The sequence below is a fragment of the Procambarus clarkii genome, chromosome 52 (assembly GCF_040958095.1).
Source record: "Procambarus clarkii isolate CNS0578487 chromosome 52, FALCON_Pclarkii_2.0, whole genome shotgun sequence".
NCBI lineage: Eukaryota > Metazoa > Arthropoda > Malacostraca > Decapoda > Cambaridae > Procambarus > Procambarus clarkii.
This window is the reverse complement of record NC_091201.1, coordinates 27419958-27439516: the sequence shown is the minus strand read 5'-3', so window position 1 is coordinate 27439516 and position 19559 is coordinate 27419958. Positions and strand designations below refer to the sequence as shown.

The 19559-nt window shown below is 36.5% G+C and overlaps 1 protein-coding gene across 4 annotated transcripts in view; it reads left to right on the top strand.

The window, feature by feature from the left end:
• Window positions 1–16185, top strand: part of HERC2 (E3 ubiquitin-protein ligase HERC2) — a 124669-nt gene extending 108484 nt beyond the window's left edge. For all 4 annotated transcript variants that reach the window (XM_069304552.1, XM_069304551.1, XM_069304550.1 and 1 more), the window contains 10 exons: window positions 759–911; window positions 1097–1246; window positions 1359–1566; window positions 3710–3904; window positions 4188–4300; window positions 5125–5315; window positions 7809–7972; window positions 10114–10268; window positions 12826–12915; window positions 14758–16185. In XM_069304552.1, the coding sequence (XP_069160653.1) occupies window positions 759–911; window positions 1097–1246; window positions 1359–1566; window positions 3710–3904; window positions 4188–4300; window positions 5125–5315; window positions 7809–7972; window positions 10114–10268; window positions 12826–12915; window positions 14758–14949 (1611 nt within the window). In that variant the 3' untranslated portion in view covers window positions 14950–16185. The remainder of the gene's footprint in view (window positions 1–758; window positions 912–1096; window positions 1247–1358; window positions 1567–3709; window positions 3905–4187; window positions 4301–5124; window positions 5316–7808; window positions 7973–10113; window positions 10269–12825; window positions 12916–14757) is intronic.
• Window positions 16186–19559: the final 3374 nt, after the last annotated feature.

The window sequence follows — 19559 nt, the reverse complement described above, 5'->3', positions numbered from 1 at the left end:
AATTATGAAGTGGAGTTTGAGGTTTTAAATTATTCCCTGATCCATGGAAATAGATCAAGGCAGTTGTGTTCAATGGCAAGAATGAACCAAGCATATTGTCCTTGACTAGCTCATCTTTGTGGATGTTTTGTCCTGTTAAAAAATAAATATAGTACTACTTTCCTGTTCTCTGGCAAGCCAGTACTATTAAAGTGGTCCTTCACCTCAGGTACAAAATGATTTTAAAGCCATTTATGAAATGGGGTGAAAGGGTAGATCTTTGATGGCTGAGGGCAAACGAAAACCACAAACCAAGTCAATGGAGCAGGTACAGAGGTAGAGCTGCAGCACTCTTAGTGACCAGCCTCCTAACTACTGTATATAGGTCAGCCGTCTTCAGGAGAGGGTGGCAGGGAAGCAGGTGTACCAGTCATAATACTTGAACATTTGAAGGTTGAATGAGAGGTTGGCCAGTGTGTGTTTGAGTAGTGTAGTTTTTTCACTAGCTGCTTTAATACAAATTGAGCACCTACTGCAAAAGTCTACATTTTATTACTGGTTGTTTAGTATTACTTAAAAGAAAAGTCGTGTATAAGATAAGCTAAATTTAACGTTGACTATAAAACATGAAGTACGGTATGCTAGTGATTAAGTAATCTAAATCATGAGAATGAATTGGTATAATTTTATTCTAAGAAACTCTGAAGTGGTAAAAAAATTTCTTAGTGATGTCTGTGAAGTTAAAACAGGCTCTGTAAACAATGGAAATATTATTGCAGGGTAAAAAAATTAACCGAGTAGCATGTGGTTCGGCACATACACTGGCATGGAGCACGAGTCGTGCCGTGAGCACTGGACGCCTCCCATCTCAGGTGCCTATGGAATATGACTTGTTGAAGGAGGTTCCATTACATGCATTAAGGAACAGACTGGTATGTAAATTTAAGTGTCTTCATTGTTGAATTACAGTACTGTACTTGTAAATTTGATGAGTAATATTTTTATCATAATACAATCAAGATGAGTTTACAACAAAGTGACCATTGTTCACCTTTTCTAAAAATGTGGAATAATTACGAAGAAATTATGACTTAGACAGAATTATTTGCATTTTTAGGTACTTCTGCATCATTTCTCTGACTTGGTATGTCAGAGTATTTCAATGTTTGACCTTTGCACACCACCGGAGGAAGAAGTAGATGAACCAATGGTAGCCAGATTACGAGCAATTATTGTATCAACAGCAAAAGAGACAGCATTTAAAAAGGTTTGCATGCTTCCTTTTTTATTGTACTGCTTCTCTGGAACTTATAGTGCATATCAATATACTATACATTTTAATAATTTTTTTGCATTGAAATACTGTACAATACATTCAGGTTGTGCAAGCAACAATGGTGAGAGACCGTCAACACGGACCTATTGTGGAACTGAATCGCATCAGTGTTAAACGATCGCGTTCTCGTGGTGGCTTAGCTGGTCCAGATGGAATGAAATCTGTGTTTGGTCAGATGGTGGCCAAAATGTCATTATTGACACCCGATGCCCTCTTCCTGCCTCATCGTGTGTGGAAAGTCAAATTTGTTGGTGAGTTACAGCTCTGCTATTTCTTTATTTTTCAATCCTTCTTCAGACCAAGTCCATTTCGTCCAGCAGTCGACCCCAAAGATGCATTCATCAATTTTAACATGCTGTTCATCCAAAGTAGGAATTTTCCAAAATATATATTAATATTGTTAAATACTAGCATACTGTGCATATTAAGGCACTGGTTAGGTTAGATTAGGTTAGATGTCTAGGTTCTGTTGGCGGTTATTTATATTTGTAGTACATTGGCGAAGCATTTACAGCATTGTGGTCGAACAAGTCATCAGCGAAGCAATTGTTCTGGAAATGTTGGAACGTCATCAGTTGAGTTGTGTGTAAACCGTTTTCATTCTTAAACAGGGGTTTGGTGGGTGCATGGAATCACTTTTGGCCTTTGTTTGAGGACAGGCTGCAGTTTTAGTTCTTATTATAATGAAACTAAAAGCCTCGAACTTCAGAAGACCTTAGCAGTCACTGTGATCTTTGTAATGTATTCTTAAGAAATACTCTACTGCGAGTTTTTAAGTTTTTCTTCTAATTTTGAAATTTTGGAGATTTTTAATGCAGTGGCCAGCAGCGTGGCTCAGGTAATAATAATGTTAAAAGATGGATTGTATTTGCCAAATCTAAAAATCACAACAGTTACTGATATTAATATTTTGTTTACATTTATATTCACCAACTTACTTATTATTGTATAAGGATTTTAAGTATTTTTTTAATATTACTTGAGTAAACATCTAAAAGTTTTAGCATAATTTGTATTTTTTCTAGGGTGTTACCTCCCCACCACGTGAAATTGGGAAACACGGTAATGGTGATTATGTATATATTAAATTCTTCAGTCGATAATTTAACTTTTCTGAGCTCCATTATTTTGCTGCTTCCTGTGGTACAGGTATATTAATTTTCTGCATCATACATTCTCAGGATAGAAAACAAATCAGCCATTTGATTTGATTGCCTGGAGGGTTAGGGCAGACTTGTCATTGATGATCAGGTCAGACCTGGGAAGGGGACTGATAGTCTGGGACTTGTAAACAATCCATTAACTTGGTGTAATTAATTTTTAGTCTGCAGTAACTGTCATGAACATATGATCTACAGTCCAATATATTATTTTAGCCTCTATGTCAATGTTTCGACTTAATGCACAGTGAATCAATTCATCTCTGGCAGCAGCAGGATGACATTATGCTGAAAAGTGCTTTTCAGATGCTCAAATCATTTGATCACTTTCATCTACCTGAATACTCGGCCCATCCTCCTATTTTGGTAGTACTTATGGTAACGAGGAGGACCATATTACATATATAGACATACAACACAATTAGAAAGTGGACATCTGTATTATTGAATTTGGACAAACCGGAATAGGTTTTTTATTTATAGTTAAAAGACAACCTAACCTAACCTTCCTAGGCCTAATATATGCTATCTGAGGCCTAATATAGTACAAGTGTGTGCTATGCTGGGCCTAGGAGTATTTGTATTTTAGCTTAATTTTTTTTAACTCTCTGAAGTGAATATTACCAAATTCTAGTACAATATCTAATTTCTTAGTATGTTAATGTTTGTACTAGGGTGCACACAGTTACAGAAACTACTATCTAAACAGAAGGACGGGTTGGAATACTAGGGGCCACAAAACCTTGATGGTGTAGATGAAATTCAAAAGTACTGTACTAACCACTTAAGCTGTGAGTTTGATTAAAAGCTAGAAGGGGATTCTGCAACAATGCAGAATCCCTTTTCCAATTTGCAATGATATTGTTGTGGGTTCAGTAACAGTCTGCCTCCTGCCTTCATAGCTTTTAATCCTGCCCACCATCAAGTGGCTTGAGCCTCTGAGTGCTGTCTACACAGAGGTTTGTGTCTCAAGTACACAAGGATAGGCAGTTGTTTACCTTCACTATATTGTAAATTGTCATTTTTATTAATGTGTGTTTGTTAGCCAAATTAGTATTCTTTTATAATGTTCAGCAATTCTTGCAGAATCATATCAGGTGATGGTACTGTAGTATTGGTTTATTTTAAAGATTATTAACACTTCAATAGGATCTGTGATTCTGAAGATGTATTCTGCAAATTCTTAGTTATTGTTCTGAGACAATAATGTTATCATTTGACTTGTCATCAACAGGTGAAAGTGTTGATGACTGTGGTGGTGGCTATAGTGAGAGTGTAGCAGAGATGTGTGATGAGCTTATGAATGGATCACTGCCACTACTTATCCCAACACCTAATGGTAGGGATGAAGCTGGAACCTCACGGGATTGTTTCCTCTTGAACCCTCAAGCCAATTCATCTCACCATTTGAATATGTTTACATACCTTGGTAAGTAGTATTGAATATTTGCAATGCCTTTCCCATAATAAATGAGGTTAACCAAATAGTCCAGAACATTAGTCACATTTTGTTTATAAAATACAATCATATTAATATATCTTGCCTCCGAGAAATAAATTTGTAATTTTTCTAATAACGTCTATTTAAATTGTTAAGTAGTGTTAATACTATATTCCCTTTAAAGTATTTTCCTTTCTGTCTAATAAATATTTAGTTTTCTGTGAATACCTTTGTTAGTATGCTATAGTTTCTATCAGTAACTATTTTTCAGGTGTGTTGATGGGGATAGCAATAAGGACAGGTAGTCCCTTGAGTCTCAACTTGGCTGAGCCAGTCTGGAAACAGCTAGCTGGGATGGCCTTGACTCCAGCCGACATAACAGAAGCAAGTCTCCTTTTGCACATTTTGTATAATATTTGTTTAATGTAGTAGTTAAAGCTGCCTCAACCACTGGGAAAGTGTGGAGTGTACCTTTTGGTCTTGTTCTTTCTCATTCCTTACTGGTACATATTCTGCCTTTTCTGCAAGATAAAGAAGTTTTAAGCCTCATAGACATGATGAAAGCTTGAGGCTTTGTTTTTTAATTATGTTAACTGGTAATGGTTAGGAACTTTATTGAGATAACAGTTGATAACTTCAAGAATAGATGTGTTTCTCTTCAGAAAGTACTTCATCATGTCAGATTGTGATGGCCGTGGCAATGCGTGAGCTGACAAAATTAAATGCATTGCTGATTGGGAACCGAGTGTAGTTTGGCTCAAGGCCAAACTACACTAGTACAAGAGCTCAAGGAAATGTCTATAGATATTATGCATACAAGAGTTGCGTCTGTAGGAAAGAGACCATACTGAGAAGTATGTGTAATAGAGACCCTATTGATAGGTGTGTCTTTGTGTTGCCAAGGATGACTGTTGTGACATACTTTATATACAGTTTGATTAATTCATTTTTAGATGAAAATAAGTTGCAAATGAACCAGAGTATCAGGAAGTTATCTTGTATAATAATTATTGTTAATCTTACAATTATTCATTTTTAAGAGATCAGAATTTTCTTCATAATATGTTATTGCTTAACAAAGTAAACAATGTTTAACTATGTTGTGTGCAGTAGTGACTGACAGTAATGGGCATAGTTGGGTAAACATGAATTAATTTTGTGTATAAGTTGCCCATTTACATGATTGTTTTGGAAATACCCACCTACAGGTTGATCGCCACTATGTACCTGGATTGATGTGTGTTCAGCAAATGGAAGGTGATGACAAAACCTTTTCTAGCCTAGATTTGCCCTTCACAACTACTTCAGCAGCTGGTCATGATGTCCAACTCTCTACTCGACACACTAGAATTACACTGGCCACTAGACATGAATATGTCCGCCTGGCTCTGAATTACAGGTAAGGTCATGTACCTGAATGAGGCTTAAAATTGGAGAACATTGCTGAAAAAATGCTCATCACAAATGTTTTCAAATTATATGCCTCATTCACTCTTACAGGCAGCAATTGCAAATTTTTATTTGTTGATTCTGCTGATAGAGCTGTACTGATAACAATATTTTGACCAATACCAGTATAGTACTGCTTTATTACTCAATACAGTTCCTCTAATTCACTGATTCTGGTACTTAATTTACTTTTTAGATGTTTTTAGATGTTGATGGCAATACTGCTCGTGATATTTTGTATTTATATATAAAAAAATTCCATACATTCTTGTACAGCCACTAGTGCATATAGCATTTCAGGCAAGTCCTTAATCCTAATATTCCCCTGAATATGACCTGCCAAATTGTTTAACAACCAGATATCCATTTTACTGTTGGGTAAACAGTTAAGGAATGACATCCAGTAAATCCTCCCCGGAAAGCTTACAAACCCAGGTCAAAACGCCTGCGAAATGCCAGGCGAGCGTCTTACCACTACGCCACGGGGATGTAAATGATAGCAAAATCAATGAGGAACACTGAATAATTATAATAATAAACAGAGCACACTACTACTGCAAAATTCATGAAATTGAATTGTCTTAGCTGGTTCTAATTATAATTCCTGGGATTGTAGCCTGGTGGACTCTTGCTGAAGGTATAGGCTTTGGATCATAAACTTCCGACTCAACGCAGTTGTTGTTCTTGCTGTTCTCTGCCTTCGTATGGGCCAGCACCATCTGCTTCCTGAAGTTTTGCTCCCAATCCTTTTTTTATACATCATTCCTAGATGAGTCCAGGTGGCAGTGTGGGGTGGGTGGTTGAAAATCTCACTGTTTCACCAGGTTTGAGTCAGGTATTTGTGGGCTTGGAGGGTATTGTCTGAGTGACTTCTTCATGATCATTATGGGTCTAGCTGGGATGACACATCCAAGCAAGACCCTTAAGACGCAAAGAAGTCGACCTTTGATAATATCCTTCCATAAGTGTTATTGGTCATGGGCAACCATCCTCCACTGCTCTTAGATACAGACGATAGACAAGGAGGGGTTGTTTATGACTCACTCTCTTTCCAATAAAAAAAGCATTCCTAAATTTATTATTGATCAATGCCCACTTCCCTTGCACAACTATACATGCTCTATTGGTTATGTCCATATTTTTGCTCGTCATCTTTGATCTATTTGTTAGGAAATGCAAAATATACCTAGTGAAGATTGAAGGTGGCATAAGCATAGAGACCTATATGAACATCAAAGGCCCATGGCTTTTCAACCTCTTTCCGTTAAGTACGCTATAAAAAATATTGCCATAACAAAAGTGAGATTTTTCAAGGGGTAATTGAACAAATTCGTGCAGGAAGTGCCAGATCAGCCGAGTTGTACTGGATGTGTATTTCTGTGGGCTACTGCAGGCAACAGCATGAGGTAGTTTCATATGACAAGCCTGGCCCCAGACCAGGCTTAGAGAACAACTAATCACAGAACCAACTACAGTTAAACTACAGGGTCTCCAGGATTATTATAGTCACAACCTAATTTATTTTGAGTTCTTTTACTACTTTTAAGTTTTGCATCAGTGACACAAGTTACCACTTCACAGCTCTGTTATTCAGGTTAAATCTGGCAGCCAGAATGTTCAGTAGGCTCACCAGGCTAATCAGGGTGGTGTTTCATGATCTTGGGCCCCCAAGGAGTGCAGGTGTCTTGGCCTACTTCAATGACTAGCTCATCTGGGTACCCAGTTCCCAGCAGTGCCTGTTAATCAAAGATTGTGAATGCTGCAGAAGTTGAACTTCTTGTGCAAAGGCTAGGGTAGTTTGGCATAATGAGCTAGATCTCCCTCCCCCATAATCATTGATATATATAAGCACAATATTGCTATCATTACTTCAAGCAATTTCCATCTTACCACCTCTACAATTATTAACATTCCCATCACCACCTGATCACCAACCACCACAGTTGTTAACTCCACAACAGTTAAACCATAAAACATGTAAAATAAAGCTAGCAGTTGGGGCATAAATTGCTAGAACTCGCTTGTATAAAGTTACTGATAACAAAGTTCCACCTAACACCTTGACCACTGTTTTCACACATGACATGTAGAACTGCCACCTTTTCCTCTTTTTTTTTTTCTTGTTATTCCTCCTTTACTGTATTCATTATGCAAGAATGTGATTACCGTATCTAATACACAGCCTATATTCATTAAATCAAACTACATATGTTCATTACATCAGCTTGTATTTACTATGCCACCATGTATTCACTACACCTATTCATTACACCAATCTATTCATATCGCAAAATGTGCCGGCAAGGGGCTACCTTTCTCATTTGCCCTTATTATACATATTAGTATATATACATATATATATATAATGTATAATATATACATATTAGACATACAATAATACATTATTGTATGTCATAAAAAAAATTATTTTCTCCTTTGACAGATTGCATGAATTTGATGCGCAAGTTTCAAGTGTGAGAGCAGGCATGGCAAGGGTCATACCTGTGCCTCTTCTTTCATTGTTTACACCCTATGAACTGGAGACAATGGTTTGTGGATCCCCAGACATTCCTCTCAATCTTCTCAAGAGTGTTGCTACCTACAAAGGTAGAGGATCTTCAGTTTTAATAGATATTGCATATATTTATAATTTAAATATTCTCAAATCATTTAGAATAGGCATGAAATGTGTTGAATGCACTGGCAGTCAAGCAACTTATATTTATTCCAGATAAATTTATGAATTCTGGTGAATTTAAGTACTGTGCTGTACGCGTCAAATGACTGAGTGGAAATAGGTGCAATAGGCATGGAATATATAATGACAAATAAAAACTAAAACATTACATTACTCAGAAAACAAATTTAACAGTTCAGTTTCTTTATTTCATTATCTATCTTCATAAATTAAATAGTAAGTAACAAATAAAAAATGCTCACTTAAATTGTGAATTATTCAAAAGATTTAAAGTGAAAAATAGCGATTATCTTTCTAGGTTGTGAGCCTGGGTAGCTTTGTGGTGTATTGACCCTGGTACCAGACACACACCACAAATATTTCTAGGCCTCTGAACTTGCACAAGTCTACCAGATATTAACACTTTCGCGCTCTCGGCGCTCAAAAAAAAAAAACAATACCCCAGATGCTTTCGGCACTTCGCGCGCCTACGCGGTAAGACCGAAAAGTGTACACTCTTTTGACTGTCCTGACAATAATTGAAGGCGCACGTATTTAAATTTGGTATCACTGTGTTTGCAATGAAATTGTCTATAAGAGCATACCTATAAAATGCCGCCCAAGCATAAGGAGTATCAACACCAAATAAAAAACTATGCAGATCACTCGCCGAGAGCGCCAAACAGCAACAAAATGTTTCCACTCTCTTAATGGTTGCGAAGCCTACAGTTGTCCTACATCGCTAATTTTGGTATCATTGGAATCGCAATAAAATTCTCTACACGGACATATGCATATGAATGTTTAATATAGGTAATTGCCCACCCGCAAGAGTGTGTGAAGTGGAGAGTAGTTAGCCGCGAGCGCACTGGCGAAAACACAGGGGGGAAATCATGCTTGGAAAGTTTATACGTTTCCTGACCCTACTTTTCTATGTACGTATTTCTTTTTTATACCAATGTGTTCGCAATAAAATTTTCTATAAGATGAACTGTATAACATTTGTACAAAGCATGTGTAAGAGAAGCGCCAAATATAGAACCACGTCGCTCAGTATGCGTTCGCGGCAGAAACGAACGCATTGTTTTCGTTCGTTTAATGTTTGTCATGTTTATACTTGTTGAAACATTTTATAATTTGTATGACAGTGATCGCAGTAAAATTCCCTACACAGACATATACATAACACATACAAATATTTCCCACGTGTTGGATATATCAACGGCTAAAGGGAACCCACTGCCACACCCCCAAACATACTTTGTGTATTTTTGTTTTTACTCATAGAAGTTTATGTGATATAATATTCATTCTGGTACCAAAACATTCGCAAATAAATTCCCTACAAAACAAAAGTATCCCCATCCATTTCGGTTAAAAAATGGAATTTATAGAAATATTTTTTCGATGGACGAGAAAACTCGGGTTATGCGGAATCGTAAGAGAAAACGGCGACGAGTTATCTCTAATCTAAAGCGCGAAAGTGTTAACACCAGAATCTGGGGTGCTCATAGAGTCGAGGGGAGGACTGGGATCCGGCAGTGACCCAAAATTGAGTAAAACTACCCAGAAAGTACAGATGAATCAAAATGATTTATTCAAAGAAAATATAGAAATGAGGGTAGTAGTAGTTTGACCAGTGTCAACTAACTGCACTATACCCAAGTTTTGGGTCAATTTTTTTTATCCCAATTCTGACCTCTTGAGCACAAAAAGATTCAGGTGTTCATGCATGGTTGGCCTGTGCAAGTCCAGTGGCCTGGTGGTGCTTTGGTTGCATGTCTTGTGCCAGAGCCAGAGCACCAGGACGCTACTGAGGCTAACTAGAAAATGAGTGTTTCATTACATTCAATGATAATTATTTGTTTCATTCTTTATAGGAATTTAATGTGTGTTTATAAAAAAAATCCAGTTTTCAGTTTCTAAAAGAATGGTTTTGCATTCATTCTGTCTAGTGAAATTGTAAACCAAATTAGGTTATATTGAATTGTAGAAAATTATCCATATGGATGTGTTAAGTGTATAATGTACATTTGTCTTAGTATTGTACTGAAAATGCATTTATCATTAGGTGTTGAGGCAACAGCGCCTTTAGTCCAGTGGTTCTGGGAGGTAATGGAAGAATTCAGTACTGCTGAACGATCTCTATTCCTTCGTTTTGTTTGGGGCAGAACACGTCTACCTCGCACCATCGCTGATTTTAGGGGACGTGATTTTGTATTCCAAGTAAGTTTTTATAAATATTTATAAATGTTTAGAGAGAGAAATTAGGGCATTAACAGAAGCTTTATTAGTATTAAAATGTAATTTGTCTAGTATTTTTTGTTTCAACCATACAGTCTTTCACTATAAAAAAATAGCCTTGGTAAAATTTTTCATGCTTCTTGGTACACTCCAACAGGGAGTGGGAGAGAGTAGAGGCAAATATGATTGAAATTGACCCATTTTGGCAATCATCTCAGTATAGAAATTTGTTATTGTACTATATTCCTATTTTAAATTGGTGACTTCTAATTTGTATAGTCTTCATTGCTACATGGAGTAAAAGAAAAAAATGCATTGTTTTAATTTGATGAACTCTCAATGTTGCTCCTTTCTACATAAATCTTTAAAAGCATGACCTTTGCATAATAACCCTTCAACTGCATGCTTTTCCCCTATTGTAGATAATTGTACAGGATGCATATATTGCACAACATGTGAACATTAAATTGTCTACTCAATGTGGCTTGGTTGTGGTGGTGTGTTTGCAGCAAATTTTGTGTGATGGTGCAATGCCAGATTAAAATATCACTAGTGTTTCTTCTGTGTTGGTCCAGCATGATTTTTCTTTTCTATGCAGAGTTTTCAAGGGCTTGCTAGGTCCCCATAACCTGACTTGCACTGAGGGGTCCAGTCATTGTTTGTGTGAAGGGGCCTTAGGGACTTGGTTTTTTCCTTTGTTACCTTTTTGGGGTGTTGGATATGTGGTTCATAATGCAGCCTTGTCCTTCCCAACAGAATCAGCAGGTGGGTTCACAGGACTAAACCCAACCTCATCAAACCCAACCTCCATCCCAGTTGAGTCGAAAGACCTGTCAGGCCGGGGGATGGAGTTTTCTTTTCATTATTGGTACAATATTCACCACACCAATCAGGGTTGTTACTTTCCATCATTGCAGCTAACTTACATGTCAGCAAGAATGGTAATGATGGTCTGGATGGCACTTCAGTGCATCTTCTACCCTCAAGAATCAATGATCCTGATTTTTGGTCTGTTTTCTAATAGTTTTGCTTGATAAAGGGAATGGGAGGGGGGGGGGGCAGGAGGGTCTTGATAGTTTTCCAACTGCTGTGGTATTAGATTCTAGCTGTAGCTTCTCTCTTGTATTCTTGGGGTTTTGTCTCCCAAATGATGCACAATTGGTGCATGTTGGATACGATTGTCGATAATCTCTCCTGATTCTGCTCCATTTTAAGAGATTGATGTGGCTTAGAATGGGTTTCTTGTGTGGTGATTGGCAATCAACAAGTAGATCTCTTAGCCACTGTGTGGGTTTTTCATTTCTGGTAAGCATTCTTATCTTCCCCAATTGGAGGCTTTTGCATTGGATACATATTGCTTGGTCTGGATCAGGTGGACCTTTTTCTACTGGTACCTACAATCCAAATGTTGTTCCAGTCCTATCTAAGTTGGAGAGTTTGCCAATATTTGTTGTTTGGCCCTGAGGACACAATATATTAGGTTGGTCTCCATTGTCAATCCTGGCATTGAGCGAGTGTTCAGCGTTCTGTCGAGGCCCTATTCTGGTAAGGTCGTGTTTTGACAAGGTACAAGAGCCTTCAACTCTTGTACCTTAAGTTCCTTGCTTGAGGGCACAACTTTCATGGTTCATTCACAGGGTGGTTATCCCTGCACTCATGAATAAAGTGTACAACTCTTAACATTATTCTGTTTGATTCAGTCACTGACAGATGGCAATGTGTACCAGGTACAGTTTTTAAAGCAAGAAGACCTAAATGAACACTATGGGATGTGGAAAAAAAATTCCAGGTGCATGGGAAGGGGGGGAGGGATAATTGCTTCATACCGAATGACAACCTGTTCTCGCAAATTTAATGACTTGTTAAATATGTGCATAGGTGACATACTTAACATAATAGATACCCTTAAAAAGATTCATAGAAAACACCGACCTTACCTAACCTACTTAGTATGTTAAGATAAGCATCTTATTACTTCGTAATTACAATTATTACCTAACCTATAATAGGTATAGGTTAAGTAATAATTGTAATTACGAAGCAATAAGATGCTTATCTTAAGATACTAGCAATGTTAGGTAAGGTCAGTGTTTTCTATGAATCTTTTTTAAGGGTATCTATTATGTTTAGTATATCACCTATGCACGTAGTTAATAAGTCAATATTGACTTATTAAATTTGCGAGAACGGGTTGCGAATGATCATCTTTCAAGTAACCAATTTTTTTTTATTTTACTTTTTTTTATTTAAATTATACACAAATGGACTAATTTTCTCAAAGTTCTTTTGGATAATGGCATCACTGTATTTGCAATAAAAATTTATGGAAATGTTTCATAATCTATGAAGGTGCACTTCACTAAGAATTTTGTACAAATGTAACATGATATTTGTAAAGTGATAAATATATAGTATGAAATATATTTAAAAGATGATCATTTGGGTTTTTAAAGTTTCAAATTCACAATGCTTATGGAATGAATATAAAAACTAAAAAATCATAATTTAAATTTGTTTAACATTAATTTCCACTCCGTAGGTTCTGGATAAGTACACTCCACCAGATCATTTTCTGCCAGAATCCTACACGTGTTTCTTCCTTCTAAAGATGCCACGTTATTCCTGCAAGGTTAGTGATGTGTTAAGTCAGGCATGAGATTACAGTACAGTTCTTCGGTACGTTCTCATGGAAAGGGATAACTTTTGGGGTAGTCATTGCTTGGGATATTTAATTATGAACACTTTAGGAATCATAGCAGACTTCCTGAGGCATAAAAGCTGTGTGTTTACATTCTTTTACATGAATGACAGGTTTTCATAGCAAAAAAGGATGAAAAATTGGAGAGAATCATAATTTTCATTTTCCCATCTGCCTTTTTCTTTTCTACTCCCTTCGGTTCATGTATTTTCCATTTCCTCCACTTCAGTGGGTAGGTGGTGGTAGAAAATGGGAAGAAGGTTGAGTTGGGGAAGAGAGGCAGAGGGTACAAAGTTGGTGTAGAATAAAAGGAAATAAAGGAAGAGGAGCACTATGAGAGAGAAGTGGTAAAAAGAAGAAAGATTAAGGGGATAGGAGGGAAAGAGGAGAGCAGTAAGGTACGGAGATGGAACAGAGGAAAGGATGAAATAGGAGAGAAGGCAAATACTATAGTTATGGAGGGAATTATTAAGCAAAGGTGGGGAAAGTTGGAGAGGACAAACGGTATTTTAGTAAGTTGGGGAATGGAGTGAGTGAGGGGGAGGGGGGGGAAGAGGACCAGGAAGGGATGATGAGACAAATAATAAACAGAGTAATCACACTGACATGATGTGTCAATGAGAAAATCCATAAGAGCCGTGATGAAGATTTGAACCTTTGTGGTGGGTGTTCCCATGCACATGTCCTAGTTAACTCAGCCCGTCCTCCAAACAAAGACCCAAAAGTGATTCCATGCACCTGCCAAACCCCCCATTTATGAATGAAAAAGAGTTTACACACGACTCTCAACTGATTTCGTTCGTACACTTCCGGAACAAGTGCTTCACTGACGAATTTTGTTCGAACCACAATTTTGTAAATGCTTCACCCACATACTACAAATACAAATAATCACCAACAGAACCTAAACACCTAATCTAACCTAACCTGTGCTAATGTATTATAATATTAATGTATATTTAAGAAAATTCCCGTTTTGAATGAACAGCATGTAAACATTTATGAATGTGTCTGTTGGGTCGACCGCTGGATGTAATGGACTTGAGTTGAAAATGGGTCGAGTCAACTAGGTGCCTAGGAACACGCACCGCATAGGTTCAAAGAAGCATCACGGTTCATAGGAATGTCACGGTTCCTACGGATTTTCTCATTGACACATCACGTTAACTCTATCTGCTATTGAGTAGTCTTAAAAAGGAAAGTTTCCAGAAGTTATTTAAAATAAAAAAATAGTTTGGCAGCAGGATGCTGCTTCAGGAAACTTTCCTTTTTAAGACTGCTCATAGCCCAGTCGATAGAGCTACGGCCTCACAAGCATGGGGTCCACGGTTCAAGACCCATACAGTCCTGGGGAAGGGAATGTTTATTTCCACAGAAGTGTGGATGGCAATTTACATCACATTAGTGTGATTACTCTGTATATTGAAAGAGGATCATCAGAGGTAAATATTCCTGGATGACAGAGCCAGAGTGCATGGGGAGACTGAAAATCCTGGTCGAGTTTTAGTGGAAGCCTCGGGAAAGCCTTGTGAGCTCAGTAGAACTCTAGTTTGCAATCCTTTTCCAGGTCGTGGCCTAGTTGACCGAGGCGTGTGCGTGGGAACTCCCACCACACAAGTTTGAATCCTCATCACGGCTCCTACAGATTTTCTCAAGGAGAAGAATGTTTTAGTTTTCTACTGCCTCCCATTTCCTTGCCTTTCTTGCCACACTTTCCATTTATTTTTTATTTGTATACATTTTAAGCAGTACAGTATTATCATTTTTTTCCAGGCTGTACTTCGAGAGAAATTAAAATACGCCATTCATTTCTGCAAGAGCATAGACACTGATGACTATGCCAGAGTTGCTATGACTGGTGCTGGAGTGGAAGATAATGTATCGTCAGAATCCGAGACTGACGACTGGGACTCCATTGGCAGTGATGAACCGATGGCAGACTGTGTTTCTCTTTATTCTACTTGATTTGCATGATAAACAAGCCGAATGATAATGTAAAGAGGACTACACATCTCGGCTTAATGTGATAGTTAAAATATCATACTAGGTACCACTGAAGGTGGATTATTTGAGTTTAAACTACAGTGACATGGCAAGTATCATAAATGGTTGCCACTCTTCCTTACAATTTTTTTCTGACAAGTCATTAAAGTTAATGCTGTTGCTTTCACATTTCTTTGCAATAGGGAAATAATAGTTGGCATTATACAGTTTATCAAGCATTAATATTTTCAGTAAGAACATTTTTGCTAGTCAGGTAACGATTCAATTTCTATTCATAATTTTGCTTTATACTCCTTAATAAAACAGGCAACATAGGGTTTTCTCACACTTGGGTAAAGCATATAGCAACAGCTTAAGCATATCTGCTTGTTACACATTATTTGTGATATTTGACTGTACAGTACTAGCAAAGTAACGAGTAAATATGCATCACAAATTTTGCATTCTAGTCTTTTAAAAATATTGTCATTTTTCTCTTTTCTAATGCAGTGTTTAGATTTAGTTAATATTAAAATCATGAATTATTTTCTTATACAGGTATAACTACATAAGTAACCATTTTATAATTAAATATTTAATATGACAGCAATTTTGATGTAATCAAAGCAGAAACCATTTTACTTAAGCCTTAGGTATTGTCTAGGTTTTTTGTTTATCAAAGTGGTTCAGTGTGTGTATGCATAAGTATAATACATACATATGTACATAGCAAATTTTACAAAGGCACATTGGCTTCTACATATTCCCTCATATTTTATTAATTGTATGAAAGTTTGAAAAACAAATACATAGTATTCATTACAGCACTAACAAAATTCAAGATATTTTTGTAATCATTCTGATTTTGAGTTAATATTTTTTTTTCTTTAATTAATTGCACATTGATATTGTCTCTGCACGTCAGTGTTGATATAATAAAGAAGACATCTTAAAGATAAGCAGATATCTGCTTTTCTTGTATAAGATCCTTGTTTTAATTATTCAAGGATGCACCGATAAATTGGTGTAATTTTAGGAATTAATGTGTCAAATGTATAGCTACCATTCTTTCATGCTTCCTGAGAAAATTCCCCAATCCTTCCCTAAAACATTTGTAAATGTTCAAGCAGCAATTTGTGCACTTATAACTTTACCTGTTAATTTTATTGTTGTAAATGTTAATAATAAATATTACATCCAGAGTGGGATGGTTGATCACACACTTTTTTTTTTAATCCAACTACAAAATATCAGTCACATTATGCTCAATATTACTGTATATTCAATTTCATTATAGTAAGTTTTTTTGTTTTCCATTAAAATTCATAATTCATCACCATCTTAATAATGCTGCATTTTAAATTTTAGCTTACATTATTTGTCGTGAAAATTCAGTCTGGGAAGAATCATAAGTATTGGTATACTAAGTTTAACTTTTGTCCTTGTCACTTCAGACAGAAAAAATTCCACTTTCACTATTAAATACACTGCTGGGAATAATTAATCTACATAAATCTTGTTGGAATTCTAAGTACATGTACAGTGGTACCTCCACTTACGAATTTAATCCGTTCGAGACGAGTCGCAAGTTGAAATGAATTTTTCTATAAGAATAATGTAAATTGAATTAATATTTTTGGGGGTGTGGAACAGATTAACTTCAAGATACATTTTATACCAAATACCAGTCTTTTTGTGCTAGCTACAATACAGTATGTATATCTTATTTTTATTGAGGACACTTGTTGGCGTATGGAGGATGGTGAGGAGGAGGAGCGTCCCCTTTCATTATATCAGGCAGTGACGATTTCTCTGGGGTACTCTCTCTCTCCCCTGCGTTTTGCCTGCATACCACTAGGACCTGGTTGTGGCTCACTGTTTATTTTTCTCACTAAGAACCTTTCCATAGAGACTTGTTTTTCCCTACGTCTGAACACTTGTCTGTAGTGAGGCATCACTGTCATTAAGAAAGTTAAGGCAACGGCCTATTGCAGCTCGATTTGGGCGAGTCATTTCAGCTAAACTTTGCATTTCTTCCCATACTGCACACTTCTTAACTTCTTAATTGTTGAGGAAGGGACATTCTGTACTGCCTCCTCCTCCCCTGAAGAAATTTCCTCAGCTGTCTCTTGTTGCTGCTCCTTGTGAAGGGCTAGGAGTTCTTCAGGGGTCTGTTTTTTGCTGTGTTTCTCCACCAACTCTCAACACTGTGAATGCCACCACTTTTTCTAAATTTCTCAAACCATCCCCTGCTCACCTTAAACTCCTTCACTCGTTCCAGGGGTTTCTTGATAAGATCTTCATGCAATAGCCTTGCTTTTTCACAAATGATGATCTCTGAAACGCTATCACCCGCTGACTCCTTGTTCTGTATCCAAATTAATAATAACTTTTCAACATCCTCAAGTGTTTGTGTTCTATGTTTTGTGAATAGTGATATGCCTTTTGCCACTTTAGCACTCATAATGTCCTTTTTCTTAGCAAGTACGGTGGATATTGTTGACATAGATTTGTTGTACTGCCTAGCTAGATCAACAACCGGCACACCAACTTCTGTTTACGAATGATCTCTTGTTTTTCCTCTATGGTCGTCCTCACATGTGTTTTCTTAGGTTGAACCTTACCACTGACTTTCTTGAGATCCATGGCGTGATATATAATTACTTTTACATTAAAAAGAAAAATACAATGAAATTCTTTACAAGCGCAATCACTAAACGGGCGGCTCTGGTAAACTGAGGCGGGGTCGCCCGTGCCACCAGAAACCACATGCTCAGTCGACCCAGTGTATGGGTCGACATGGTTTTAAGCGACTTTCACTTATGGTCGTAAGTCGAGTCTCATTTTTCTAAGAAATTGGGGTCGTAACTCACAAAATTTGTAAGTCTCAAAATTCGTAACTAAGCAGTCGTAAGTCGAGGTGCCACTGTAGTACAAAATATATGTTTGTAACAAGTTTATTTTGCATTTTTTTATGGAATTTAGCAACTTATTTCATTTAATTGGAAATATGCATAATTGCAAAGGAAAATTTTTTTAATTCATTGTTCAACAGCTGCATATTTGTACACAATAGTTATAAAAGATAATATAATTAAGAATGTGTGTTGGACATAGGACATTTACTACCTAGGTTAAACTCCACTGTTAAGGGGCCTGGTGACTATGCACCAGAAATTCCTCAAACACACTCCATTTTTTTGTGAATAATATATTCATGGTAAATGCTCCGTTTCCTAATGGATCAACATCATACCATGAACAGAAAAAAAGTTAAAACAAAAATTAAAAAATTAAAAATTTCAAATTCAGTATAAAAATGTCACTAATTGTTATTTTATTCATTACGGTCTCAGAATTGCATATAACGTTCATGTTCCTCTAGAGAAAATATTGTTTGAGAGTATAGTTTACTGTAAAACATTTTTTCAATGTGGCCATCCAAATATGTGCAAAATTTAGACGCAAAAAAATGTATAACAACAAACATTATGGCTTTATGACTAAACGAACCAGAAGAAACCTTAAAACTAAGAGCTTTGCACATATGTAAAAATGGTGAGAATCGGTCAGAAACTGAATTTTTATGGTGTCTCAAAGTTGAAAATTCTGTTCATAAAGAAAAATGAAGTTAAAGTTCTCGACAATGAATATAGTACATACTTCGAATTTATGACATATCTTGTAAGTTTTAATTAAGACTGCTTGGCATTCGTACTCGATTATGTAAAAGTTGTAGGTCATTATGTGTTGAAATGAAGTCCAAGAAAAAATAATCCACCCAAAAATACAAAATATAGGGATTGATTAGGGATAACAAACATATATATGGGCAATAAAGTTACTGGAATATATGTGATAAGGCCCTCATTCATCAATACAACCCAAAGTATTCAACATTCATGAATACAACCTAAATTCATCAATACAATACAAAGTGAATAGAGTTTGAAATCTGTAAATAAATTGGCCACCTCCCCCACCCGAAAAAAATCACAACTTCTGCTACATGTGGCTGATTAACAAGAAGACCAATTTCCTTAAACCTTCACATGCATAGTCCTGGATATGCACTCTCCAAAATGTAGAACTCACAACAAAATCCACACAGAAACAAAGGAGAGATAGAAAAAATAAAAATAAAAGGGGTTGTCAGCTTTTCATACAAAGAGACATAAGAAATATTGCCACTGGGCAATGTATTTATATGATATATAATAATATACAGCATAATAACATACTAACTCATTATGTGTGAAATCCGGTCCTCTAGGTGGCACCAGCTGGAGGACTGGCCATATATCCACTTTGTGGACCCTCCTTACTACATACTACTATTCTTTTTTGTGCGTTGGACAGGTGCTTGCATCTTCTTATCCCTGATTTCTAGTAAATAGGAGGTGTTATCGTTATTATCAGTACAGGTTGCCTTCTCTTGCGCATGCATTTATTTAAAAAAAAAAATGTAAAAAAAATCCATTTCTTAACATATTGGGATGAAATTTTCACAACGCTGATGCCAAATAATGGAAATTTGTTTAAAAAATTTCATTATACAGTATATATATAATTTCACTATATATAGATTTTTC